At 45.7% G+C, this 27746-nt stretch overlaps 1 protein-coding gene across 1 annotated transcript in view; it reads right to left on the bottom strand.

Annotated features, from left to right (window-relative positions):
- Positions 1 to 27746, bottom strand: part of ABTB3 (ankyrin repeat and BTB domain containing 3) — a 177247-nt gene that overhangs the window by 38385 nt on the left and 111116 nt on the right. Inside the window, exons 3-4 of the mRNA XM_075717212.1 lie at positions 23476 to 23680; positions 11144 to 11296 (exon numbers count right to left, since the gene is read on the bottom strand). Coding sequence (XP_075573327.1) covers positions 11144 to 11296; positions 23476 to 23680 — 358 coding nt within the window. The remainder of the gene's footprint in view (positions 1 to 11143; positions 11297 to 23475; positions 23681 to 27746) is intronic.

A 27746-nucleotide genomic window follows, 5' to 3' on the forward strand; every position in this document is an offset into this window, starting at 1 on the left:
TGGAGAAGACCTTTAAGATCAAGTCCAACCATTAACCTAGCACTACCAAGTCCACCACCAAACCATGTCCCTTAGCACCACATCTACATGTCTTTTAACTACCTCCATGGATGGGGACTCAACCACTTCCCTGGGCAGCCTGTTCCAATGGTTGACAACCCTTTCGGCGAAGAAATTTTTTCCTAATATCCAATCTAAACCTCCTCTGGCACAACTTGAGGCCATTTCCTCTTGTCCTATCGTTCGTTACTTGGGAAAAGAGACGGACACCCACCTCACTACAACCTCCTTTCAGGTAATTGTAGACAGCGATAAGGTCTCCCCTGAGCCTCCTTTTCTCCAGGCTAAACAACCCCAGTTCCCTCCGCTGCTCCAACAGGATCTGAGGATTCCAACAGGAGCAGAGAGTCTCCAGTCCATATTACACTATAAGGGGATGCTGCTCCCTCACAGACACCATGCAGAATCACAAACATTAAAGGATGCAAGATAAAAAAAGGAGGAAGGGAATAGGCACCCGGGCTTGACTGACTCAAGACTTCTTAAACTTTGTACCGCATCAAATACGCTGACAAGCTATGAAGAGGTGGGAAAGAGATGGGAAGAAGCTTGAAAAATAAGGTTGACGAGGAACGGTTAAGTCAGCTAAATACATAGGGTCACTTTTTAGAGTAGTGAAACTGTGCCTGCAAAGCAAGGGAAGCCAGCGTAAGTGCAAACAGAGCTGGAAACCTCCCCAGCTACCCAGTCAGTTCACGGCCCTTTTGCCAAAAAGTCTTTGTGATCTTTCCAATCACACAGGAGGCCGACGCTGGCCTGACGGTGGGACGTCCCCTCCAAGGCCACCTCGGTTTGTTGCCGCATTCTGCCAGCTGCCAGCACCCACAAGGGTCGTCCTTTCTTCAAGACCTCACCCTGCAGAAAAGGCACTTTTTGATCAAAGGGGCAGGGAAGGCTGATGGGAGGAGCAGAAGACCACAGGGGGGCCAATGCTCTTCTCCCCCTCCTCTCCCTGGGGACAGTCTCACGATGGCAGGACATCACGTCCCCACATGCTAGCTGGGTCAGGTGAATTTTGAGGTCCCTAAGAGGTGATACAGTGACAAAGGTAGGACTGGCCAGTATCCTTCAAGGGTGATAGCCTCTCTCAAAAGATTGACCCCATTCTGGATTCCCCTATTTAGCAACCTGTGGGGCTGGGCAGGCTCCTTGGCAGCACCACTGCTGTAGACATGGTCCCACTCCCAGAACTGAGAAATAATATGCTTGAATTAATAACATACACTGATCATAGTCCTCACGCTCAACAGCAAATCCACCCCTCTAATTCAGAGGTTCAGTCACAGAGCCTGTAAGATCCCTAACTGGTCCCTCCCTACCTTCAATCAAGCAAACAATTGCCTTTATAAGTAAAAGGAAAATTAGAAACAGGTGAAATATTCTTGATTTTATATTTGTAGCAAAGCTGTGACCACATTTTTTAACTTACAACACAATACAATTTTCTCCAAGTCCTCTTTTAATTCCTCACAGATATTGCTTCTACAGCAGTTATCTTCAAGATCATTACAGTGTTGCCGCTGCACATAATTAACTTTACTGTGGCTTTATATGGGGGATGCCATGGTAACATTAATTATTTGCAAATGGTCACTGTCAAATGCTGCATGGTGACCATGACACTCTATCATACTCCAAAATACTCAAACCTCTGAAAGGAGTCAAAGATAATCTTCTTCATTTATAATGGGTCCTAGCAGTACAGCAAATTATTTTTATCTTTTCCCAAACTCACATTATGAAAACATAATGCACCACTTCTACAGCAATGGTTTAAATGCAAGGGGTTTTGGTTTTTTTTTTTTCATTTTCACTTGGACTGCCTAAGATAGGGTCTGTGTGGATCTTTAATAAATTACTCATGGATTGAATACATTTGGGAAAACGGATGATTCAAAGGCAAAGTGTTTCCATCGTAACTGGTAGACACAGCAGCTCTCTTCTTACATAGCTTTTTGATTATTTGTTCTTTGGGAGGGGATTATTGCTATAGTCAGTAGTAGACAATTTTTAAAAAATAAAAAAAAAAAGAAACAATGCTCTGTAAATGTTACCAAAAAAAAGTAAGACTACCCTAATCATGTTCTAAGTTCTACGCGCCGGCATAGCACATTAATAGTTGATTTAAAATAAATGGAGTGCAGACTATGATGAGGAGCAGGATAAACGCTCCTCTCCACTGAAAGGAACAGATCATTGTCCTGATAGCCAAGCACCAAAATCTTGTTTGCCCACCTGGGACTCGATTGCCAGCCCTTTCAATTAAAAGAATGATAATCTATTAATTAAATCCATCTTTTTACCTCTGTGGAGTTTATTCAGTCTGTCTCTGTCCTAAATATGAATGAGGTCTCGAGTCAGAAATTATAGTTCAGCTGGTTGGAAGTCTGGAAGGAGTCATATTTTAGCCAGCAATATACATGCATTTGCAATGCTGAATTTCTTGGGGTCAGGGATCACAGTTTTGATCTGGGTATGCACAGCCCGTAGCACAAAAGGGTCCTGTTCCTTGCCTGGGGCTCTTCAGTGAGACTACAGACACAAATGGCAATAGCAGGAGCGGCAGACGATTTGATTTAAATTTGTGAGCATTCTTTTTTCCAACGTGGTGCTTTAAAAGGGACTATAATGCTGATATTAATAGGACTGCAGTATAAATACTACATTGAGACCATTATTTGCTTTTTCAGTTTTGGAGAGAGGGAAACTTAAGCACAAACATGTTGATCAAAGTGATGAAGAGCACTGCTTTTTAACACAGGCATAAAATATCTCCATTTACTTTAATCAGGAGCTAAATTAAGAGAAGAAAGTAAGAATACTCCCAATATTTATTAGCCAACTTCTTATTCTCATCAAAGGCCTGAGAATAAATTGGTTACAGATACTGGAAAATACATTAAAAAAGCAATATGACTAACAAATCAAGACCCAAATCTATATTTCAAAACACTCTTAATATTACAGTCCCATGTATATAGGCCAGGAACCATGTTCAGAATTGAATCTGACTTCAGATTTTGAACAAGACCAACATATTATAGGAAAATTTGGGTACAGATTCATCTTTTATATAAATAAATAGCACAAGTCTTCACTAATGAGTGGAAGCCAATACATTACCTGTATCCTGATTATTGTATTCAGGACTGTATATAGAGACAGAGCATATGAAACACCGATGAACTTGCTTGCAATGGAAAAAACCCAAGAAGGCTGGATCCCAAAGTCTGTAAAAATACAAGTGTGTGCTGTCCTGAAGTGAAGGAGAACATAAGGGCAAGGTCCTCCCCTTCAATAATTTTTTTTATTACGGTTGTCTTCAAGCAGCTGGTTGGCAGGAGAGGTTGAGATTCACCTCAGGAAACCCATGCTCTACCTTTTAAGTAATAAAATCTCCTTCATCCACTGGCACCATCTGCCCCAAGGGACTGGTGGATTTTGTCAAGTAGCTTGTTTGCTACTGCTTGCTGGTTTGGCATTTTTGTGTCTAATTATGACAATTGCCACGGCCAGTGTTAAAGGATTAGTGAAAATTTGTGGGAAGAACAAGGACGTTCAAGGAGCTAGGCAAACACCAACCGTCCCTACTTAAAAGTGGCTGTATCTAATTAAATAGCAGAATCTCTTAGCATTTTTCTACTCTCTCTCCCCCTCCAGAAACTCAGCCCCTTACCCAGCGCATTTTAAGGGGGAGCAAAGAGCAGTGGAAATATTTTTCTGCTTTCAAATCTCTATTTCTTAAAGTCTATTTATATTTTCGTACTCTAGCACAAGCACAGGATTTCCATAAATAAAACATTAAATGTAACTCTTCCTCTTTCACTTTCAAGTTAGAACTGCTTATGCGTGGTATAGTATTAAGATGGCACGACAAATGGTATAGACTGCTCGGAAAGAACAAAATAGCACATCTTCCCTTCACGTTGCTATATTTTTCCCTTTCCACAGTCTTAAGAAAACTCTCTAGAATGAGCCAAGGACACTCCCATGTTAAATAAGATTCACTCTTGAGGTCCATAACCCTGTTTTCCTAGGGAGCCTTCATTAAGAGGGATGGTCCCAGACGGAAAAGCAGACTTAGGTATTCTCAGACCAAGGCTAATTGGAAATTAGGACTGATTTTCAATTACAGAGAGGTTTTCAAAGGCACTCAGACGCTGCACTTGCCCAGAGACCTTTCTGGATCGGAGCTGTAAATGCAACTCAGAGCCCTGGGTGGGGCTGCGACGGGGCAGCGGCTGCGAGAGCATATGGGACTGGAGGGTTAATAAACCCAGTCCTATGCTGCAGCAAGGCTTGGATCCATCTACACTTTCAGTTTGAACTTACTCATGACCCATTAATACCCACACATTCCTGTGTCTGCGCTGCCCTTTAAATAGAGCAAATTTTTCCTTCTGTAGTGTTTACTCCTGATGTATTTCTAGAGAAGAGCACCCACTTCGCTCAGCTGAATGAGCCCCTTTCTTCTAGTCTTCCTTCACGAGAACATTTTGTCAAAATTCAAGTCACCCCAGCCCATTTCTCTGTACTTGCTCCAATGTGAGTATTTTCTTGACCCGGACACATGATTTGCGATTCCGCGTCACTTCCTACCACTTCCATGTACAGAGGCACCAGTATTTCCCCGCTTCTACTGGGAATACCTCTCTTGACGCATCCTCAAAACGCATTTGCTTTTTTCATGGCTAAGGAAAAAGCCACTTTTGTGGTTCCCAATCATTCTTAGATGAAATACTGCCACCTTAGATGAAATACACCACCTTTCCAATACGCAGCTCCCAATACAGTATATATTATACTGTATATATAGTGCATATGCTACATATGCACCGCAGTTATTTATTTTTCTAATTAATCTCCACGTGTTTGCCTTCCATTTGTGGAAAAAAACTGCATTTCACCCCATTTCTTTTGTCCCAGCCCTCAAGGTCATCCACTTTTTCCTGGATGATTTCCCAAACATCCTCTGTCAGGACAATGCCTCTCAACATCGTGGCATCAGCAAATTTTAACTTCATGAGCACACTGCTAAGATTTGTGCCAAACCCCTTTCTGAAAATTAAAAAAGACCAGTTTTTAAGAGGGAGAGCTGAAGATCTCTGCTTGTAATTCCACTGCAGCCAACCCAGCCCTTGCCACCTCACTTGAAGCCAGCCCCTGCCCACTTTCCAATTCCTTTACTAATCCCTATCTTCTCTGGTTTAGCTAATAGCTCCCTTCATGGACTGCATCAAATTGTTCTCTCAAGTCCAAACAGAAGAAATCTACTGAATTTCCTTAGGGTAGAAAATCAGTTATCTTATCAAGAAGTTATTAGATTAGTCTGGCAAGATCTATCTTTAGAAAATCTGTGTCACATTTTATCCCATTTTTCCCCTCAACATGTCTTTAATCAGTCTTTGCTTGAAAAAACATTCGAAGGCCTTGCACTAACAGCCTGGAATTTTCCTTAGATCATTTTTCATCCTTTTCAAACGTTGGGCATTACTATTATTAATCCTTAGAGTTATAGCATCACTCCGGGCTTTGTTAAAAATATTTCCCTCTGACCCTCTGATTTTGTGAGGCAGCTTTTTCGCATTGCTGGGATAGAGGTTATCTGGTCACCCTGATTTGAGTGCATTAAGCCACATAATTTGCTCTCTGTTTGATTACTGGTTTTCCATTTTCATAACCTTGTTGCTTTTATTTATTTTTCCTTTTCCTCCAAGGATTTTCTTCCCAAAACCAGAGGCAAAGTATTCACTTTAAGTTCTTGGGTGATGGCCTCTGTTGGCACTGATGCACACCTCTCACAGGTGCCTCCCTCAAGGCCAGGACTTATACATACCAATTTCACCTCTGTACTCCTGGAAGAGAGGACAAAAATGTGTTATGTCCATGGTCAGGAGCAGAGATAGGACCCAGACTCACAGCCAGCCAGAGAAGAAAAGGGATATTTGCTGCCCAAAGGGTGAGCCCAGCACCCGTGGGGAACCCAGCCATAACTCAGAAATGCTGCCGAGGTGTATGAGCAAGCAGTAAAAGGGGATCGAGCTATGGCTCTCCATCTGTGCACAGGCACAAGCCCTGTCGTGCTGGCTCCCGCTCTCACCAGCTCTGCCTCCACCAGCAGCAATGCTGCCACCTCCAACTAAATTTGACTGGAACGTAAGACAAATAATAATGCTGGAACTGACCGCACCAGCAGGGTCGGCATGCAAACCCCGCTGTCTAGCTCCATCCTCTGGAGAACAACCCCAACGACCAGGGACTGCAAACAAGGGACTACGATGCACCTTGGTGGTACCAGAGCCTGAGGGGTCTCCACGGGCTGCACATCAATATGGGATGGGGCAAGAAGAAAACAGATCCCTGTGGGACTCCACCCATGAGGAGCCTGACGGCAAAAATGCCATTCATTTCCCATCGCTGCCCTTTGGGTACAGCTGACAGAAAGGACTTCAGACCTCTTCACATTATTGTCCAGGGCTCCTCTTGCAACACCTGCCTCCACTGAGGCGGCTACGGCCTGTGGTGGATGGTAATGAATGCCGCAGGGAGCTATCTCACTTCTCCAGTGTGCAAGAGAACCTTGCACGACCCTTTTCATCTATGGCTAAGAAGAAACCACTCCTCAAGATGACTAAACTCTGCTTCTCCTCCAAATCTCAGCCAGGAGCTTTGCAGCCTGCTGGGCAAGGGGATGGGGTCTAATGACCATCAGAGGGCTCTGGCTGCAGAGAAATGCCCAGCCTCACAGGCAATGCTTCTGGAGGATCTCAGTGCCATGAGGCCACATTCCATGTTCCTCTTCATTCAGATGCCAGGAAGGTCCCTTGGACGTGACATGGGCTAGGTCAGCAACCCCACAGGCCATTCCTTCCCCAGCCAAGCTGGGCGTCAGATGTCCAGCTGGGACGTTCAGGGTTCAGGAGCCAGAACCCCACCCTCAGATAGTGCAAGCTGGGATCTCCTGAAATGCCTCCTCCCACACTGCTAGAAGTACCAGGAGTGAAGACACTGCCCACCTGATTCCCTTCAGCAGAGGACAGAGCCCTTCTTGGGGGTGAGGGGGCTGCTTGCCAGGCCCAGAAACACCCAGGAAAAGCAGCTTTTTCCAGAGAGGCCAGAAAGGGGATGACTTGGAATCTAAGAGGTCTGAGGGAATGCTGAGGGTAGAAGAGACTATTTCAAATAACACATGGGGATTCTCCTTGGTGTAGGGGAATTGCATTCAGATCTCCAAGACTGCCCCAAAGTGGATTTTTCTTCAATTTTTGCTGCTGCTGGATATAAGAATGAACATGCGTGCCTGCACACACATTGGCACCCCAGACTATATCCTTCTTTTGACCTCTGCCTGGCCAGAAAATAGCCCTTTATCCAGTCAGGTGCAGAAGTGACCATGTAACAGTCCCCAGCATGACATTACCACATCTCTCAGTTCACTTTGTTCCAGCACCTTTACATCCTCCAGGATTGCCATGATATATTGCAACCAGAAAGGAAGCTACTGACCCTGATAAAAAGCACAGCAGCCGTCGTGCTGAGCAATACAGGATGCTCCTCCCTTGCTCTGTTTCTCTGCCATCAGCCTCCAGTCCCCAGATGTAGTCACCCATTAGCAGTCCTCCCCAGCACGTCTAACAGAATTTTTTTTTTTTAAACAAACTTCCCACAGAATGAAGGAAGGAAAGACAAGCAAAGAGCTTCTTGTGTTTAGGCGGACCAAGTGGAAAGGTACCCCTTGCAGATGCGACAATGAGGAGCAGCCAAAACCAGGCATCTGTTCACAGCCAGCCAGACCCAGTGCAGACTGAGAACTGATGCTACCTTATTGCAGCAGAAAGGCAGGTCAACAGTTTTTACTACCATGTCCCTTTTCAGCAACAAAGTACCTTCATCCCTGATGCCTTCATTAATAAAAGGTCTAGAGCAGGGAGTAGAGCACGCACCTCCACCAGATTTATGCCAGCAGAGAGCTACTGCGCACACAGTTCTCTACTGACTACATCCAGCTGCCTCAGGTGGCCCAACAGGGCCTGGGTACAGGCAGGGCTTTATTCAAGTCTGGTCTCCCACTACGACAAAGAATATTCTGGCCACAATATGGACTTCTGTCTCAGCTAGCTGTCGTGCATCCAGCAGTCAATCCATCTGTGAAAAACCTACCTCTTGCAAAAGGTAGAGACAACAACTCTATTTAAAGCTTCCACTCCTGGGGGAAGGGGAACATTTTATCCCTGCTCATCTCCCAAGGCTGGAGAAAGGGAAGAAACTTTCTGGTACGTCTGCTGCTGTAAAATGAAGAGAGATTAGGAAGGAGACAGGCAGCTCCTGCCTGATTCCAGCTTCCCTCACTCCTCTACCTAGAGCAAGAGCAGCTCCTCTTTCATGAGATGAAAACATTGCAAGAAATTAAGGCGAAGGATTTTTAAAAAAAGATCAGAAGAGAGGAGACAGAGACGAAGTATTGGAATGAAAGGCAGGAAGAAAACAGAGATGATTTACAAGGCCACATATTGGGAACCTCACTGCTGGAGTATGCGATTGTGCTGGGAAGTGTCACACGAATCTGTTGTGAGACCTCCGTGCTGTAGATCAGATAAGAAACCGAACATTTGTTTTTTATCCGAACTGATCCTGAACTTCATAGCCTTTGAGATTCTGCCAATCTATCTCCCTCTCCCCCTATACGCGTGTTTTTCCAGCATGGAAGCTGATTTTGCTTTATGCATTTGCAATGACAGGTCATGAATCAACACCATGGAATGATGCAATATCACACGGGACCACGAGAACTTTTGGGTTCAGGTCTCTGTATTTTAGGGACTAAAGACGACTGCTAAGAAAAGCCTAGAAATTGAACCAGTTTCAAGGTTATTAAGCCATTTCTATAAAAGTCACAAAATATATCAAGCTAACTGCATTTAAAATCCTCCAGCTGTCATCCGTCACACCGCTTATTTGAAAAGCCATCCCCTGCAAAGTTGTTGTGCTTCCCGCCCCCCCCCCCCCAGTGTTTGCATTTATGGAATTGATGCTTGCTGAGGAGTTGATAGTTGGAAACGCTCCCTCCCTAATGGGGAGGCATGAAAGGTTGGCACTCAGCTTAGTGGAAAATGAGAATGCTGAGGGTCTGCACTGAATACAAATAAAAAATTACAAGCTGCAAGGTTTCAAATTAACATCCTGATGCTTCACATTATTCTTCAGAAAAGCTCAGTCCTTCCTTTGATCTCAGGATTACAGGCAGACGGGCCCTGAATCGCAGCTACGCAAAGAACCTGATGCACTAAGCTGGCAGTAGGCACAGACCTTAAAATAAAACCCAAAGTACGCGGACACTCGTTTGTAGACCTCTGCCAGTGCAGTAGAGCAAGATTTTAATTTTGGGACATCAGGGGGTGAATCAGGCTCCTGCAGTCAAATAAGGGCACATCACAAAGTCTGGTCTCTAAAATCCAGAATTTGTCTCAGGAATGATTTCTCTTTTCATTCCAACCTGATTAATCCCAGTCTGCACTCTTCAGACTTGCTCTCCCTGGCAAGATGAGCAGGACAACAGCTACCACATATATTCTTTATGAAATTAATTCTTGATGGCAGCTTTAAATTAAATGCTGATTTGTTCCTCATTATTAATAAATTCTTATGCAGCATAATATAACTCACCCACAGCTTCAAATGATTTTGAAACTCCTGGAAAACTGTCTAACAGTTGACGGCATATACACACTGGCAAAATATAACTTTAAGAATGGTATAGTGTGGGGTTTTTTTAATCCACAAATATTTAACTGTATCTACCTTCATTTTTAAGACAGAGGATGTAGAGTAGAAACATTATTGCCATATTTGCAATCCTTATTTGCAATCCTACTTCAATACTGGAACAGGTATTAAATTAATTGTGCCTTTTCAAAACCAAGTGCTAGGTCTTCAGAAAGTACATAGTACCTATAAGTCCTGATATTTCAGTAGGGACGCAAAATGCTGCACTTCTGGAAATGAGGGCCAAGACAGTCACACCAAAGGGAAGCAATTATAGCCAAGATTTGAAATCTGAAACGCTTAAGATTTCGCTTTCAAAATTCAACATATTTCTTCAATCAAACATTGAATAGCTGCAACTATAAAAAGCCTATGCAGATCTTGAAGTAAAGTATTACACTCTCTGGTAAAAGAACATGTCAAGGCCAGAGTCAACAGAAGGCAGCTGCTCCGATGCAGGTTGTCCCAGCTAATCATGTAGATCATCCCTCTGTGTTGCAGGAAAGAATGTACCTACTGCTGTATGAAGAGGCAAACTGCTGAAAATTGGGGTTTACGTACAAATTTGTGAAGCAATAGCAGCGAGTAATTTCTACTTTGGCAGATTCAGAATGCCTTCTCATATGAAAATCAAAACCAAATATATCTTGACTCCAGAGCAGCCCTAGATCATGCTTTTATACACATATATAATAATAAGGCAAAACAGACACTAAAAACATATCCTGGCAATAAATACTTTAAGACTTCATTAGAAAACCAAAAGGTCACATCTCATACACGAAAAAGTCAAATTATCCAGGCTGACATTTCCAACTAATTTGAACCGACATTAGCATGAAAAATACAATTTTACTGCAAGAGGTAGTCTTACCTATAAGTTTAAATGTGCCCTTTAAGCATTAATGCTGAAAACAAAGCACTGAAAAATATCTGCAGCCCTGCCAATTACATCTCAGTATTTTACAGCAAAGCAACATGAAGCAGACAATTAGCAGAAGATTTCAGCCCCTCATTAGCAAGCAGAACCTAATAGTAGGAGGAAAAAAAAAAAAACAGCACATGAGCTCTGACGAGCAGATTACGGGCTCGACCCAGCTGTGAGATATTCAGGCACCCATTACCATGCAACCAGCTTATCCACGGATGTGAGCAAATACCGGGAGCCGATTTTGCAATGCACACAGCGACGAGCCCGAGCATCCATGCACCTCTCAAGGCAGTAACAGAGCCCTCTGCCTGCCTGCTCACTCGCTGTCACTAGGAAAGAGAGCCACATTTTGCACAAAGCAGCCGATTTTTTTTTTTTTTGTGGACTTACTTTAACTGTCGAGGTTCGCAGTCAACTCCCGGCAGTAAGAGCCTCGCTGCCTGCCGTACGTCATCGCTGTCCACGGAGAAACTGCGACGGTGTCCCGCGTGAGCCACGGCAACCCGTATCCACTCCATCAGGGGAGGCAGCACAATGAACGGCCTGGGAAAGCACACAGGCATGAATGCTACAGTAGACTAGCAGCAAAATAACAGGTATACAGAGAGAGAGGGCGGGGGGGGGGGGGGGGGTGCATGTGTATATATGTGTGAGAATATATATACAGAGAGAGAAGGAAACAAGCAAAATGAAAGCACGGGAGAGCAAACTGGCTCAGCAAATTTCAAGCCGTTCTAAATCAAGATGTCTCACCCTGTCTCCAGAGCAGGATTACTTGAAGAGTGAGATTTACGGGCCACGCTCATTTATGGGGCTCCTGTGAGGTCAGTGCACCCACCTGCAAGCCCTCCCCCCCGCCCCCCCATCCTTTGCACAGTGTATCCCAAAAAGAGGGCAGGAGCCTGGCACAGGACCACGTATGTCCTGCTCTGGTTGATGTGCCGGGCTGGGTACGCTCCCCAGCTACTTTGCAATAGGGACAGGAGAACAAACCAGGGCAGAGAGAGGGGATGCCCCCACCCCAGGATGCCAGGGATGGAGAGGTGATGCGTGAGGAAGTCTCCAGCATCTCCTACTGATGCGATGCGCCCCTCATGCTCAGCACTGAAAGTAGGGACCTTTGCAGCTGATCCCACTGTTTTATTGAGGTTATCTGTGAGCAGCATCAGAAATCAGACTGTTTTGTTTCCCTTTTAGTGGTATCAAACCACTACACCTTTGGGTACCAGCTCTTCTGCCACTTGAGCAAAAATACACAAAACCATCCCCCAAAGTGGATGGTGGGACTCTGGGCCACAGCCCCAAATTGAGCAAAGCGTGGACACTATCAGAGACATGGGCCTTCACACCACAAGACCTGGACAGCCCCATGTCCTACCAAGAGCTGCCCAAGCCTTAGGTGAAGCACATAGCGTACAGTTTGCCCCATCTACCCTAAAAATTATTTGGGGACCAAGAGAAAAATGCCAAGCCTTAACTGAGAACCATAGCTTCAAGTCCTAGTTTGGAGATAAAAATAATAAAATATCTGCAGCTGAACATCTTGGAAGGTTGCTGCCTGTTAGGTCAAGGTGGACAAAATCCCCAGTGCAATGCAGGCTGCAGCAACTGCCTTCCCCAATAAGTTTTCGTGCCTTCTTCATCTCCTAGCTGGGGTGTCCAAAATGGGTATCTCCTCCACGGCCATAGACAGGAGGCAAAGACTGTGTGGGGAAGGGATGAGGAAGGGTAGAAGATATCCCTCTTTATAAAAATATACTACAAAATTTAAACATTTTAAGATCATTAAAAAATAATAAATCTGTCCAAGAGGTACCTGAAAACTATACTGAAAGTTCTGGTTTTAGTCAGGACTGCTGGAAACTAGACAGAGTGAAACTCTTTCAGCCACACTGTGAAGTAGATACCATGGCTAAGGGATGTTAACAGAGATTGCTATAATATTAAAAAACACACACACACAAAAAAAGAAGAGATAAAATTTGTAAATTACTATTGTCCTAAAGGAATAGCTGTAATTAACGTGCTCTTACTTTCTTCTTCTGAACCTTTTTCTTCTGTCTCATTTCTTATGTGGCTCCCTTTCCCCTCCTCTTTAACTGTATGTTCCCATATTCCCTCTGTTTATGAGCTTGGTATATCATCCTAATACTGGAAATGTTCCTTTTAGTGCAGCATCATCCCCTACTTTTGCTCCCTTCGCTTTTCCTGCTCCTTTTCATTTGATATTGCTTTCCCTTACTTGCCTTCCCTTATGTGGTCCCTTTTCTCGGAAGGAAAAGAACAAAAAAAAAAAAAGTGAAGTCTGGATTAGGTGCCCAATAGGCAAATATTTTACATTTTAAAATATATAACGTTACCCCAAAAGGATCTACCCTGAGAAAAATTATTTAAGAGTATGTTGATTCTGGAATATCCTTTTCCTATTTATAGCTCTTTATGCCATTTATTTCTCTTTTGAAGACTTGACTTTACATAGCTCTGATATTAATACTCTTAAGTAAGGACGGTGTATTTCAAAAGCGCCGAAGGACAGAGAAGCCCTGAGGCCACTAATTTTCCCTGGGATGCTGGGCTCCCAAATCTCACCGGCGCTTAAATGAACAACCTCCTTTTGAAATATGACATCTTTGGCTGACTTGCCACTTTCATCATTATTCTATTCAAACACACCTCCGTCACCTCAAGACCAGGCTGTGTTTGTTTCCAAGGCTTTTTGCTTTCCCCAGACCTGCCGCAGCCACATGAGAAGGCAGATAAAGACAGAACACCTTCTCCCACAGCTCCCGCAAAACGATTTCCGTAGCCCAACTCATCTGTCATGACGGTGGCGGCGGTCAGAGGAGCGATGGAGGGGAGAAGCAGGGGTGTATCTGCTCCTGGAAGGTGACCTGGGAAGCAGGTCACCTGCTTTATGTGTCCTCAGAGCAGAAGGGACTCTCTCTCGTGGCGTTAAGGAGCTGGGAACAAGTGATCGGTGGGAGTTGTTTTCATCACTTGCTGAGCAAACAGCGGAAAGGGAGCTGCAAATCACACTGGAAGTGTAAAAATGCATATAGTTACCCACAGAACTTGGTGCCAGGAAAACAATTAAAGGGAAACTCAGTTCTAGGTTATGGTTTGCATGAGTGAACGCCGTCCGGATCACAGAAATGAAGACAGGCTTGTACAGAGCCTTCCTATAACATCTGCTTGGCAAACAGAAGAGCAGAGGGCCATGCCTGAACAAGGGACTTGAGGGTTCATGCTTTCTGCCCCTCTCTCGTGCAGGGCAGAAACTGACCCAGCAGAAGATCTGTCCCACCACAGTAAGGAGCAGAGCAAATAAAATTATTTACAGGAACTGTGATAACTGCACTATAAAATTGCAGGCTTTTTCTTTCCTGGTCTTGCAAACTTCAACAGAGAAATAGAAATGAACATGGCTGTTTGGTGCAATAAATACCAAAAGGAAGAGAATCGGTGTTCAGTGGAAGTGGAGGGATTTTCTCTAAAGGCCAATTTCAGTCCATAGATGAGGACATGTAGTTCACTCAGAATATATTATGTTCCTTTTTCTGAGGGAAAAAAAACCCCAAACCATCACTGCTTATCTGACCATGTCAGGGAATTTGTATTTTGAGAAGAGAACCAAATATGGTTCAATGTAATAGGTTAAAAATACCCTCAAGAGTCTATGCACCACGTGAAGGGGATTTTTTTTAAATGCTGTTTGTGTGCCAAAGGAGAAAGAGGAACACAAAGTTACAGGGAGGTGACAACCCACAAGAAGACAACGTGACATCAGCAAGACATATTTCAGTTTTCAAATGACACAGTGCAAAAACGGGTTAGGCAAATGCATCACATCACTGGTGTATACATTGATTTATCTCTGCTGTACAAAGGCAGGTAACAACCAGGAGAGTTTGGTACTTTCGCATTCCAGAGCAGACACGTAGCAGATAAGTCACCTAGTTATGCATTTTGGAAGTGCACGCCTTAATGAAATTAATCTAACCATGGCAGGAATGTGCTGGGCTTGACTCTGCCTGAACGATGTGTAAAGTCAGGAGCAACTCAATTGCTGCAGAAGCACCTTACAGGGGTGTGGGTCAGCAAGCACTCTGATCTCCTCCTCCAGCCCATCTTTGTACCTGTGCTTAACTTTAAATGCATGCTCCCATCCTCTTTAATTCACTGCAGGTCAAAGTTAAGCATGAGCTTAAGTAATGTCCCAAATAAAGGATGGATTTTGGCACGAGCCTTTATTTTCCTGAGCTGTCATTTAATGGGAAAAATGTGCCAGATGGGGATGCAGGGAGAGGTCTCTGCAGAGAGCAATCCCCATCCCACGCAAAAGAGCTGGGAGGTGGGGGAGGGATGGGGGAGGCCAACAAAAAGCAGATCCCAAAGGGTTGGACCCTTCTGGGCACTGTCTCCCCAGTCCTTGGCAAGGGGACAGCCAGCTCCTTTTGGAGCATGCCCTCCCCGGGTCCCTGTTTGAACAGAAAAAGGAATTATGAGTGCCCCACAAACCCTCACATGGCTGGTTCCTCCCTCCACACAGCATCCCTCCCTGTTCCTGCCTGCCGCCCAGCGCCCCTCTCACATCTATTTTGGGACCACTTGGGGACCCACAATTTCCTGTACCTTGCAGACATCTGCAGGCAATACCCAGCTGGCACCCACCCTGCAAGGGATGACCGCTTGCCTTCCTCTCCCATCCCAGATATCACACGTCCTTCTCCGCATCACCCTCAGATGTGGCAGCTCCCTGCCGGCACCCGCCCGCACCTCTCCCCGGAATGCTCCCCTCTGGAGCAGGGCAGATGACCCCTCCGCATCTGATGGGACCTCAAACCTATCTCAGTTTTTGCGGGGCTGATGTCTCTGGGGCACTTCAAATTACAAAATGGCTCACCAGGAAAGCAGATGTTACAGTGGTGGACCTAAACATAAGGCATAACCCACTCCAATCACGCCATCTTAACTGCATGAGGGGTTGCCTAAAACCCGTACTCCTCCTAAGACACACACAGCAGTCCTGGACTGCCCACCGTTTCCCTCCTTGGCTTGCTGGCAGAGGGAGATATTAAAAGTCCCATCATGCATATGCGATAGCTCAGGCTTTTTCATTATTATCATCATCATCAGTGGCAGTATACCTGTATATAAACAGGAGGAATCATGGAATGGAAAAGCATAAGAAATGCACACTGTAAAATGCAATAGGATGCTTCATTATTTTTGCATGTGTATGCGAGGAGACCGATGAAGCTCTTTTTTGGACACTGCCTGCTGCAATGCCGGACTTGCAAAGCACTAGGGCCAGCGATCCTACAAATCACAGCACCCAATAACCCCTGGCCCCATTTTTTCCCTGTCCCTATCATCTTTGCAGGGCGCAGACTCCCTGCTGTCCACTGACCATGACTTCAAGGTCCACCCTGCTGTTCCCACTGTTGGGGTGACTCCTTCAGAGCTCCCCTCCAGTGGATGACTCCCTAATAATTTTTGCCAGGCAACTAGAGTCCAAAATGAGGGATTCTTGCTGTTGTGGTTTAGCCCCAGCCAGCGACTAAGCACCACGCAGCCGCTCGCTCACTCCCCCTGCCCCGGGGGGATGGGGGAGAGAATCGGAGGAGTAAGAGTGAGAAACACTCCTGGGTTGAGATAAGAACAGTCTAATAATTGAAATAAAGTAAAATAGTAATGATAATAATAACAAAATAATAATAATAATGATAATGATAATGATGATGATGATAATAATAATAATAATAATAATAATAATAATAATAATAATAATAATAATAATATGCAAAGCAAGTGATGCACAATGCAATTGCTCACCACCCGCCGACCCATACCCAGACAGTTTCCGAGCAGCACTCGCTGCTCCGCGGCCAACCCCCCCAGTTTATATACTGAGCATGACACCATATGGTATGGAATAGCCCTTTGGTCAGTTTGGATCAACTATTCTGGCTGTGCCCCCTCCCAGTTTCTTGTGCCCCTGGCAGAGCATGGGAAGCTGAAAAGTCCTTGACTAGCATAAGCAGTACTCAGCAACAACTAAAACATCAGTGTGTTATCAACATTCTTCTCATTCTAAATCCAAAACACAGCACTATGCCTGCTACTAGGAAGAAAATTAACTCTATCCCAGCTGAAACCAGGACACTTGCTTGTCACCTTCTCTGGTGTGCGGACTTACACTGCCTTCCTGATGGCATGCTCATCACCCTTGAATGCTCCTCACCCAGGCTCAGTCCTCCTCCACTGCCACGGCCCACGAACCCCAGACAGGACACCAGCCCCTTGCTCACAGCAGAGCCTGCAGCACACTCCAATTCCAGGAGCTCATCAAGCGTGCGCAAGAGATTTCCCCAAATAATCAGTGCTCAAAGAAAAAATCGTCGTTTCAAGTGCAACACAGCAGCCTCTCTATTTCCAGGGGCACTTCACATTGCTCTTCTTCAGACACTCACACGCTGGCTGTATATATTAAAGAGAGGTCTGGCTTGATGGTCTGCATCACAATGGGAACAGAGAAATTCCTGAGGGCTAATCCTATTCGGATGTGAATTCCCACAGCCCCCTCATGCCCCTCCCTCAGTTTCACCAGCTGTGAAGTATACACAGCTGTATAGACCTGACCTTGCGTTAGCTTAAACACCTTCTGTATGGTTCAGTTATTGCAATTGCTTTGGATGATTTCTGTTTGCAGGATCCTTTAGCTGCTGAGGAGGATGCTGTTGTGGTAGGTGTTGAGTTTCTTCACTCCAGCCAAGGAGTGATGACTGCAAACCCCACATGGCAATGGCAGCCGCAGTGCTCCACACAGGTCACCGCTGTTTTACCGATTGCTTTTGCAATTTTAGAGTTAACAGTGCTTCCGAGAAGCAGAAGGCTGTACTTTTGCAAGGAAAAGACTATCTAGACAAAGGCAGGGAGATGTTTCTGCTTGGATATATGAGTCAGCAACTTTAACATTATGAAAAGGTCCTTTCATTTGTATGGTTTTATGTTTATGTTTTCATGGGTGTTTTCTAAAGAAAATCACAGCATACAAATTGAAAAGCATTCTCAGTTCCGACAGTTTTCGTTTAGAACATATGATGAAACCATATATGCAATGCTAGTCCGTTTTTAGCATTACTGGAGGCTAGAGAAGCATGTTTTTTCCAGTGTTTAGCATACATTTCAGATGGGTTTCTGGGCTGCAAAACTAGTATTTGACATTTACACCATAAGCTACTTGTCTTCCTGGTGAGGAAATACCTTCTGATGCCTTCAGAAAGCTGCCAGCCCCGCTCCTGCCCAGGGACCCAGCAGCGCCGACTGATGCACCACGCGAGTCCACGCAGCTGTCCCACGCCTCCTCCGCCACCTCAGAAGCCCAGCTAAGGGTGACCCAAGTAACCAAGCCTCTGAAAAAGCCAATTCTGTATTTTGTTCAGGCTGAAGGATCAATTCTCCTTGCTCTCACACAAGCCTCAGTGAGGCTGGCCTAGGCAGAGGGAGGATTTACCCTCAGGCTTTCGGGTACCAAGACATCAGTGCTCCAGAGTCTGCACAAGGGTATCTGCAAGTCACGTTTTTTGAACTTGCATCCAGTGTTCAAATGCGCCATCCCCATTGCCTCTCCTGTGTTAAAAACATTAATGGCTGAGACTTGAAACACAACTGAGTCAAAGTGATGAGTCGGCCAGCAATCACAACAGGGAAATACTTCACAGGCAGCTTTGACATCAGAATTGACACGATTGGCTGTGGCATAAATCCCTGAAGAGACGCCAGTGTTGGGAGCGCAGCGCAGAACGGCCCCGGTAACGCAATTTTCTCTATTTAAAAAAGTCCTATAGCAATCCCATGGACAGCGTAAGTCTAGCTTGATAAATTAGATGTAGAATGCAGCCCCAGCCCAGCAAGGACATACCGTCTGACAGCTGAGCTATGAATACTGCCTGAACTATTTCTTGTAACATGTGCAATCTCACACGCTGCAGGCAGCTGCCAATACCATTTCTGAAGGGATTTTAAAAAGTGGGAAGTTTGATATTTAGGATGCAAATCTAGAGGATTTATGTAAGGATGGATTTGGGATTTCTTTTCAGTGGCTCCCAGCAAAATCAACCCTGGTGTTAACTTTGAGTTCAGTGAGGCCACAGTTTTACCATCTGAAGTTTTCAATTAAGTAGTGGATAAAACTATACAGGGTTACATAGGGCTACGCCATACTGATACATCAAGCATGTGTAATGACTTCTTCAGATATACGTTGCAAGGTGAATAGGTTTCATAGCAGGAGTTCCACATTCCCAGTGGTAGCGCTTTACCTGTTCTTCATCAGCATTCCCCATCATTCCCTCCACTCTCTGCTGGCCTTTGCTGGAGACTGTCCTACCCATGGGGTTTGTACCATGTAATAATTTCAATCAGTGACATTTCCCTAGTTATCTTCTTACTGAAATTGTTCTACGGGTATAATCTGTACGGACATGGCTGTACCAGTTATGAAGGTACTTTGGATGAGTTCAGGTTATTTCATAGCAGTGGAACATTCCTGTCATTAACAGGGTTGTATCATATTAATTAGCCAGGTACACTAATAACTATCCAAAACATGAAACAAAATTCAGATGATAACCCAAACCCTTCCTGTTAATCACAAGTGACTACAGGCTACAATTTGCACGAGTGCACATGTGGGGGGGGGTGCACGCGGGCACAAGGCAGGCAGATAAAATAAAAAGCAATAGCCCATGGGAGTTTCCTAGGGGATTGCTCTGCATACAGGAAAACATAGTGAAGGAAAGTGAAAAGAAGGTTAAAACCAGACACGTATCCATCAACTCAATTAAGACTCGAGGGGAGAAGCTGAAGGCTGCTGCGCGGTACAGGGACTTAATGCTCCTCCAAGACAGAGCGGCAGAGGAAACGCTGGAGAAGGAACTTTGCTGCCATGTGAGCAGAATTAATGGGTGGATCTGGACCGGCTGAGCTGCTGAGCCACTGCTTCTCAATGAGTTGTTAATGGGGAACATGGAGAGTTAGGAAGTAATGAGGACTTTGTCAATACAGCTGTGGATAAAAGTGGGTAAGGAACCACTTAAGGAAAAAACCATCGCACAAATCTGCAACTACAGATTCTGTGCTTTCCGGTGCTTAAGAAATTACTTGCAATAATTTTGGAAGTGTTATAGAGGCTGAGAAGCAAAACACAACCACGGGACAGATCCTTTTATTAAACCAGAAGCGGCAAGCAAGAAAGAAATCTTGGTAACAGTGGTCTCATCTACAATTTCTTCTTTTTTTTAATTCCCGGGAAAGCAAAAAAATTAACAAACCTAAATAATCTGCAGCCGCCCGCAGTTGGAGACACCAGAGAAGCACTGCTTTCATAGCCAACACCTGGCACAAGACAGATGTCTCCATCGCATCCTGGCTGGGTGCATTATGGAAGGGGGACCCCACAAACAGGTCCAAACCCCCTCCTGTACCTCCACACCTACCAAAATAGCTGTCTACACAGTACCCAGGGCCATTAGATAACCCACCCCAGCAGGACTGGCTTGTGTTGGTGCCAACACCACAGTCAAAATATCAGAGGGTTTCTTCCAAAGTGACCAGATTGAAAGAACAATATGAATTTGGGGTGGGAGGGGGTCATGCATCCATCTTATGGTTGGGCTTGTTGGCATTAGGAAGTGGGGAATCTTTTCCAGGTTTTCTGAGCAATCCTGGCCACTTTCCACCTCCTCCCCCTCCTGTGAAAGTAGCCGCCCTGCAAGAGCCTTGCTGTATAATCATTTTCCTCTTTTATTTTATGTAAAGACAAACACTATTAAAAACACACCGCATTCTCATTTCTTTACCTCCACAAAGAGCAAACACAGAGAAACACTCCCTAAAAAATACTCCCTAGAAACAAAGCGCCGGATTTATTCGAAGGTAAACATCCCATTTCACGCATCCCCCAAGACTTTGAGGGAGGTACCGCTTTCTGTGCTAGAAAGTGCTAAGCCAGGCAGGACTGTCACCATACTGGCTTCCCTCCTGTATCCAACCTCCACAGAAGGACACAGAAAGCCTTTGCGGCTCCCTAATTCAACTTGGTTCAGAGCCGAAATCCAGGTGGGCTAGAGATGGGTGGGAAGGATGGGAGCTGCTCTCAGGGGGCCACCGAGCCCTGCAAGCGCTGGGGGAGCTCTCTGGCCACATCCCGCAACCCCTTCCACCCTGGGCATGCATGGTCAGGGAGGAGGAGGCCAAGACGGTAGCCAAGTTGTCTTCATGTGAGCCAAGGATAACCCCTGTTTCATGGAAACACTGCCTACAGCCAGATCCATGCAGTCCTGGCTTCTCTGCACCAGCAGGGACACAGAGAGGCCAAGGATGGGGAAAGACACCTGGACCTCCTTGCTTCCTTCTGGGCTTCTTCCAACATAAAAGCAACTGTCGCAGCTGGAGAAGACAGGGAATACGGCACGTAGATATGGCACAAAGCCTGCAAATATTCTGCATAGAAAAACGTCACATTTAACAAACCCACTCCCCCGCAACGCACAAAAACCGATCATGGAAACCGAAACCACCAGAAATAAGTCACGGACCTCAAAGCATGCTGGCATATAAAGAAAGGACAGGAAATAGGTAGAAAGGCTCCTCAGAGCACCAAGGAGAAGTCAGCTTTACCAGTCTCTTCTCCAGGCAGCACAGGATGGTTGCGTCCAGCTGATGAAGCTTCAGAGCACAACCCCATGGAAATATCCAGGCTCAGGCTTAACCCTGCATCACTCCCACTCCAGTGCTAAGTACTAATGCATGTTTGATTAGGCAACAGGAGGAGTATCTGCTCCTTCCAAAAGTGACCACAAGCTCTTGGCAATAACACCAAGTACTTGCTCTGGCCCTAGCCGCACACCGCAGTTGTTAAACTGGCCTGCCAAAGGAAGACGTCTTGCCAGACGGAGTATTCAAAATAAAGCGAAGAAGAACAATCGCTTTAAATAATCAGTGTTTCAAGTGCTCTAACAAAGAGAACATGTATTAAGGCAACCTCAGAGAAAGGAAAACCTATTAAAGCAAATGCTAAAAGTGATTTTTCAAATATTCCTCCCCTTTTCACTTTCCACAGGGAACTCTGCAGAAATCTTACAAAACCAGAGCCTCAGCATTATTCACCTTTATATTCCCACTGGTTCCAGTGGCACTACTCCCACAGATGGGGACTACAGATCAGGTGAGGGTATTTTCTAATTTGGTTATTTTTTGTGCATACTAATCACTCTTGGACATGAGTTAGGCCTTCCACAATAACAAGGCTAGATGACAAATCATGAAATTAAAAATAATTTAGAAAAACAAGAAAATTCTGGATTCTTGTCATTTTCTTTTTCTTTTTTTTTTTTTTTTTTAATACTTTGGAAACAATAGAGCAAAAAGCGACAAACATGCTCACACAGCGACCCAAACTTGAAAAGAAACAAAATGCCATCCAAAGGCAAATGGCAAAATTCCCAGTAACATCATTAATGCCAGAGTTTCATCTTGTATGCTTTTCTGTGAATCAATACAAAAGTATTTCAATGAAGACATCATCTTGTATACCATTTAAGATTACCCACACAATGAGATTCTCAAATGCTGTTTCTGAGATGCAGACCTCATACTGAAACAATAACCAAGCCCCGTATGTGCGGCTCTCGGGGCACACGTGCAGATCAGAGTTTGCCTCACACGTACAGCACAATATGTGCATCAGGATGTAAATGTGGAGCCCAGCTTGAAAAAGCAGCTTGCATTTGCACCACCCATCCTAAAAATGAATGCCCAGCACTTTCCAAGCACCAGCTGCTCCTCTCGTCTCCATTACTGGGGAAGCCTGTTTTAGGGCTGGTGAGAAGCATGGCAGGGAAACAGCACAGCGTGCCTTAGCACACAAGTGGAGGCTTCTGTTAGTAGAGGGTTTGCTGGGCTTTTGACAGGAGATGGCTTTATTTTTTTGGCCAGCAAGCTGTCCCGGTTGCTTTCTGCAGCACCCGGGTGCAGAGCTGCCCTGCGCTGGGCACCCTGCCTGCCTGCCAGCATTTGGTAACCCCCTCACCAGCTTCAGTGGGGTCTCCTTCTCACCTTAGGGCAAAGCCTGAGTCAGGACAGGGCCTCAGGCGTGCCTCCCCTGCCCCAGCCATCCCCGGAGAGGGGACAACAGCAGCACAGCCGGAGTCTGCCACAACCCCAGCCACGGCAGCCCCAAGGTTACTCCTGCACCCGGGTACTCGGCACGGCTGGAGCCCAGCATCTTTAATGACCTCTCCTTTCCACACACTACTCTATTCATTTTCCACTTCCCCAATCGCAGCTGTCGAGCCCTATTAACGCGTAGAAAAAACACATTTAAACCCAAACCTGCTAGGCCAGAAATAGAAGTTCTCATTTTCTTTTCCAAAACACAGAATAGCTGAGCAACAACGAAAGGAAAAGGAAATCTCTCCCGAGTGCACATCTGGAACCAATTTGCTGTATGTAGCCACTGGGTGTCACTTTTGATATATATTGGGTCAGCCACGCAGCGCTTCGGCGAGAGAAACGGATTTCAAAGAGGTGATCCTAAACCAAACCAGACTGCTCTGCAGCCTCTCACTCGCAAGCTGTAATTAGCAATTAGCCAGCCAGGCTGATTTATTAACAAAACGTCTTCGCCACGACATTAAGCACCGTGCAGTGGCTCTTACCTCTCAGTCTGCAGCGTGACTTTTGACGGCTCCACGTTGGGGTTTTCCCACTCCATCTGCGGACAGTGCATGAAGTAGCACAGGGTGTACAGAGCCTCTGGCTCCCAGTAGAGCGATCCCTGCTTCTGGTGCATTGGCGTCCCGTTCCCGTGCTGCTTGGCGTTGAGGGGCTGGAGGTGGTGCATGGCTCGAGACACCAGGTCGCCTGGAAAAAAGCAAAAGCTGGGTGAACTCCAGGCTTTTCAGCTGCCTCTTCCCGAAGTTTTCCAACCAAAAGGCATGCCAGGTTGGTTTTCCCTTCCATTTAACCTCACATATGCAAACAGTGAAGGGTAGGACAGGATCCTGTGCACCGCTCATCACCAGGTCGGGCTTTGCCTGGTGGTTTATGCAGTGCAGCATGACATACCTGGGCTGCGGACAAGCCCCCGAAGGCCTGGGGGGCATGGTTTTCTGCAAATATGGTGTGTGGGCAGCGTCAGGCTGGCCCATCTCAGCACCACCAGAAGAGCCAGTATACCAGGGCTGGGGTCACAGCTATGTACAGGCAATCCTTGGAGGCTGCCAAAACCCCATAGTCCCCAAAATGACCAGCAGAGACAATTGCTGAGACCACCAAGAGTGGCACCAACAGCCACATGCTCCTGGGTGGAGAGCGGCAGGGAAAGGCAGCCCCTTGCAACGAGGAAGGAGGCAGTCAGACAACGTAGAGAGCACTGTGGGAGCGTGCGAAGGGACACACAGGTGAAGAAAAAAGGGGGGAAAAAATTGCTAAAAGACCGTATCAGAAATGTGCAACCAAAATCACAATTTGTAAGCCCAGGCTGGGCCTGGGAAAACTTCATGTTAGCAGAAGAGCAAAACCTGTGAAGTAGGCTCACCCAGTCCTTCAGGTTTCCAGAGCACAGAAAATGGCCCTAGAGGAGGATGCTCATCCTCTCCCCTGCGACGACATGGTTCTGGGCTCTTCCTCGCAGGGTGGGTATGGGAAACCAGCCGCAATATGCGGACCAGGACCAGCAAAGCCAGCAAGCAAGATTAGCAGGCAAAAATATATGGACAAGCAGCAGTGAGTCTCTTAACACAGTACTGATTGTAACTAATTAACTAAAGCATCTCCCTCCGAGGCAGTGAATTTTATGTTTGTTGACTAGTGACCGCTCTATCAAAGGCAGGGAAACAATTGTGGTTATAAACTGCCTGTTTTCACATGTTCAAATCACTCTGAGGCTGCTTTCGGGGGAAATAATGATCTTGGATCAAATCAGATGGTTTGTTTTAAATGAAAATCTGAGCAAGAGCCCTTTGGGTCATTCTTAAGCTATACAAAAGCGAGTAATGGGGAAAAGAGAACATAATTTTCCAGTGTTAAGAAGTCACACACTTTCTCTTATTTGCTTTTCCCAAGCGACCACTGAGCACCGAAACTTGGAAGGAAAAGCTAGAAATGCATACCAAGGTAGGAACATACTGGTGGTGGGGGGGGGCGGGGGCCTGAATAATGAACTCCCAGGCAAACTTAAAGGAGAACCATTTTGACTGTGTGCAAGGCAGAGTACAGAGACGTTTTGCAGTCTCACCCCTGTGAACACATCACAGCACATCACCTCTCTCCAGCCTGACTCGCACAGAAAATGATGCTGCTGCTGCTGCGATAATGTGCACCAGGGAGAATAGAAACGTCTCGCTGAAAAATGCTCAGCCCAGTCCTCCAAAAACACAGCCTTAAAACCATGAAGAGAAGAAAACCGCTGGCATGAGAAAACTGCCGAGTCCATGATTTCAGGGTTTTGACACAATTTTTTGCTGCACTCTGCAATATTCCTCTGATTCAAAGCTTTCATTTAAAAATAGTTTCTGTCTTTTCCCTCTGCCAGGAAATTGTCATGATAGGACCAACCTTGCAGCCCTGCATGCTCATAATTTCCAGGAGAAGCTGTGCATGCACAAAGTCTGCAGGACCAGGTCTACAGCAGAAATAGATGTGCCTCTGAGATGACTGCCCAGTCCTGCACAAAACAGAAGCAGCAGGAAAGTTTGAGACCCCCTTCACTCAGCCCACTCTGTCACAGCAGACGTGCACTGCCAAGCTTAGCACAGGCCAATTTAACTGCTAGCAACCTTGCTGAAAGCAAAAGTAAACTACTCTCTTTCTCCGAAAGGCAAAAGAAAAAAATGCATAGAAATGCTGGCTGCAACATCCAGCTTTAACAATAAGAGCAAAAGCAGAGAAAAAGGAGTTGCACTAGATTCAGCCTTTTCAGACCCAAGCCACTACGGCACTAAAGCATGTGGTTAAAGTTAAGCACATGATTAGTCTTATTTCAGTGGATTGAGACAGCAGGCACCAGAGAATGCCTCTGACTTCTGTACCGAACGATAAATAAAAATCAGGATGCAATTTAGGCCCGGATTCTGGCAGCAGCATTACTTCATCCCCACTCCTCCCCGAGCACTGGGGCGATGCAACTTCAATGACACATCCAGTGCCAGAAGCAGCTGCATGGTGCGTACGGAGGGAAAGCAGCAGCAAGAATGACGTAGGCAGGGTGGGCAGCCCAGCATCGCTGCTGATGCAAGGCTGGAGGAACTTGAGCCTCACTGAAATCAATGGCAAAGCTCCCATCCATTTCAATATGACCAGGAGTTCACCGGTTTATTCTGTATTTCCTCAACTGTTTCTTAAGAAACTCAAGCCAATTCATGCCATTAAGAACGAATTAACATTTTTTTATGCTTAAGCCTCATTTAATTACATTATACCAAGAATCGATCGGCTTAGATCTTGCTTTTGCCTTTGCTATGTTATCTCTGGTTACATTTCAAATAATTTCTATATTAACAATTATTGTAACATTCCTCTATCAGAGACAACTCAAGGCTTAAATAATCAATACCTTTAAAGCATCGAGCTTCACAGAGGACAGTAAGTCAGCAAAAAAACCTGCATTATGATCTTGGTACCCAACAGGCAGAGCTCTGGAGGCAGGACAGGAATCTCTGCTCTCTGCTCTCTATTCCATTCCACAGCGTAACCTTGGACAAGTCACTGCATGCCCTGGTGCCCTTTTCCTCCTCCAGCTGCATCCAGTTACGGTGCAAATTCTTCAGGGCAGAGACTGTGTCTCAGCATATCTGTGCACCAGAATCAGTGCTGACAAGGGAGGAGGGAGGCGACAGGCGCACGCACACACTGTATGGTAGTACTTATGCACACGCTGTAAAATGTAGCGTACTGTAACATCTGGTTCAAGATGCACGTGTGTTGTTCCAATCCCTACCACATTTTGCTGCTCCTATTCTTCCTTGCTAATATGCTTTTGCTTCTCCATTTTCTTTTAAAGGATATACAAAAAGTTGAAATTCTCTTTGATCCTGGCCAGGGCACTCCAAAGCCCATGGACATGGAATCTGCTCCATGATGGGGCTCACCGGTCTGGTCTCCAGCAGTCAGCCAATTCAAGTCTCATCTGGGAAACTCAACCTCTCTTTGCCAGCTGTAAAAGCCACAGTACATCTGAAAACTGAGGGTAACCTTGAATTTGTAGCCAAGCATAGAGAGGGAAGCCCCCTTCACTACTTTGTGTTAGCCATCTCTGCTCCTCAGAGCCGTGTTCAGCTACGGCAACGCTCTGCAAGGTGACATTACCTGCTCGCAGCACTGCTGGCTCTTCTGCATCTTTTTTGGCCCTGAAAACATGTTTCTCATGTATCAACTGAGTGCATCTGGAAGGCCAATAAATTCCCGAGTGCATCATTTCCAAAAAAAACATAAAAACTAAAAATCGCAGCAGTTGAGTCGATCTTGTAACTGCAGGGACGTGGCTCCCGAGGGCTGTGGCGTCACGACACAACGGGCTCGGCGGGGACCCCTGCCTCGCTGTCCCCTGCACTCATTCTCGCCCCTGTACCACCGCCTGCAACCCATCTGAGGAGCAGCCTAGGGAGCCGTTCTGCCTGACAAAAAACCTTGCCAATTTTATTTTGTTTTTAATTTAAACCAAATAAACACTTCCACAATTTATGCAACGTAAGCCAAGTGAGCCAACGCACAAAATGCTCTGCTGGCAGAGCCAGGGAGAGGAAGACATCACGTTGTGCGGGGTAGACACACACAAAAAAAAAATGAACAGCGAGGTGGGGGGATATTTGAGGATATTTCTGTTGCCGAAGCTGGGAAGCCAGAACTGGAGGGCAGGTTCCCAGAGGGCAGCAAAGGTGGTGGCAGTGCCTTGCAGCCCTGGGTCGGGATGGGGAAAAGCTCCATGGAC

The sequence above is a fragment of the Pelecanus crispus genome, chromosome 1 (genome assembly GCF_030463565.1).
Source record: "Pelecanus crispus isolate bPelCri1 chromosome 1, bPelCri1.pri, whole genome shotgun sequence".
NCBI lineage: Eukaryota > Metazoa > Chordata > Aves > Pelecaniformes > Pelecanidae > Pelecanus > Pelecanus crispus.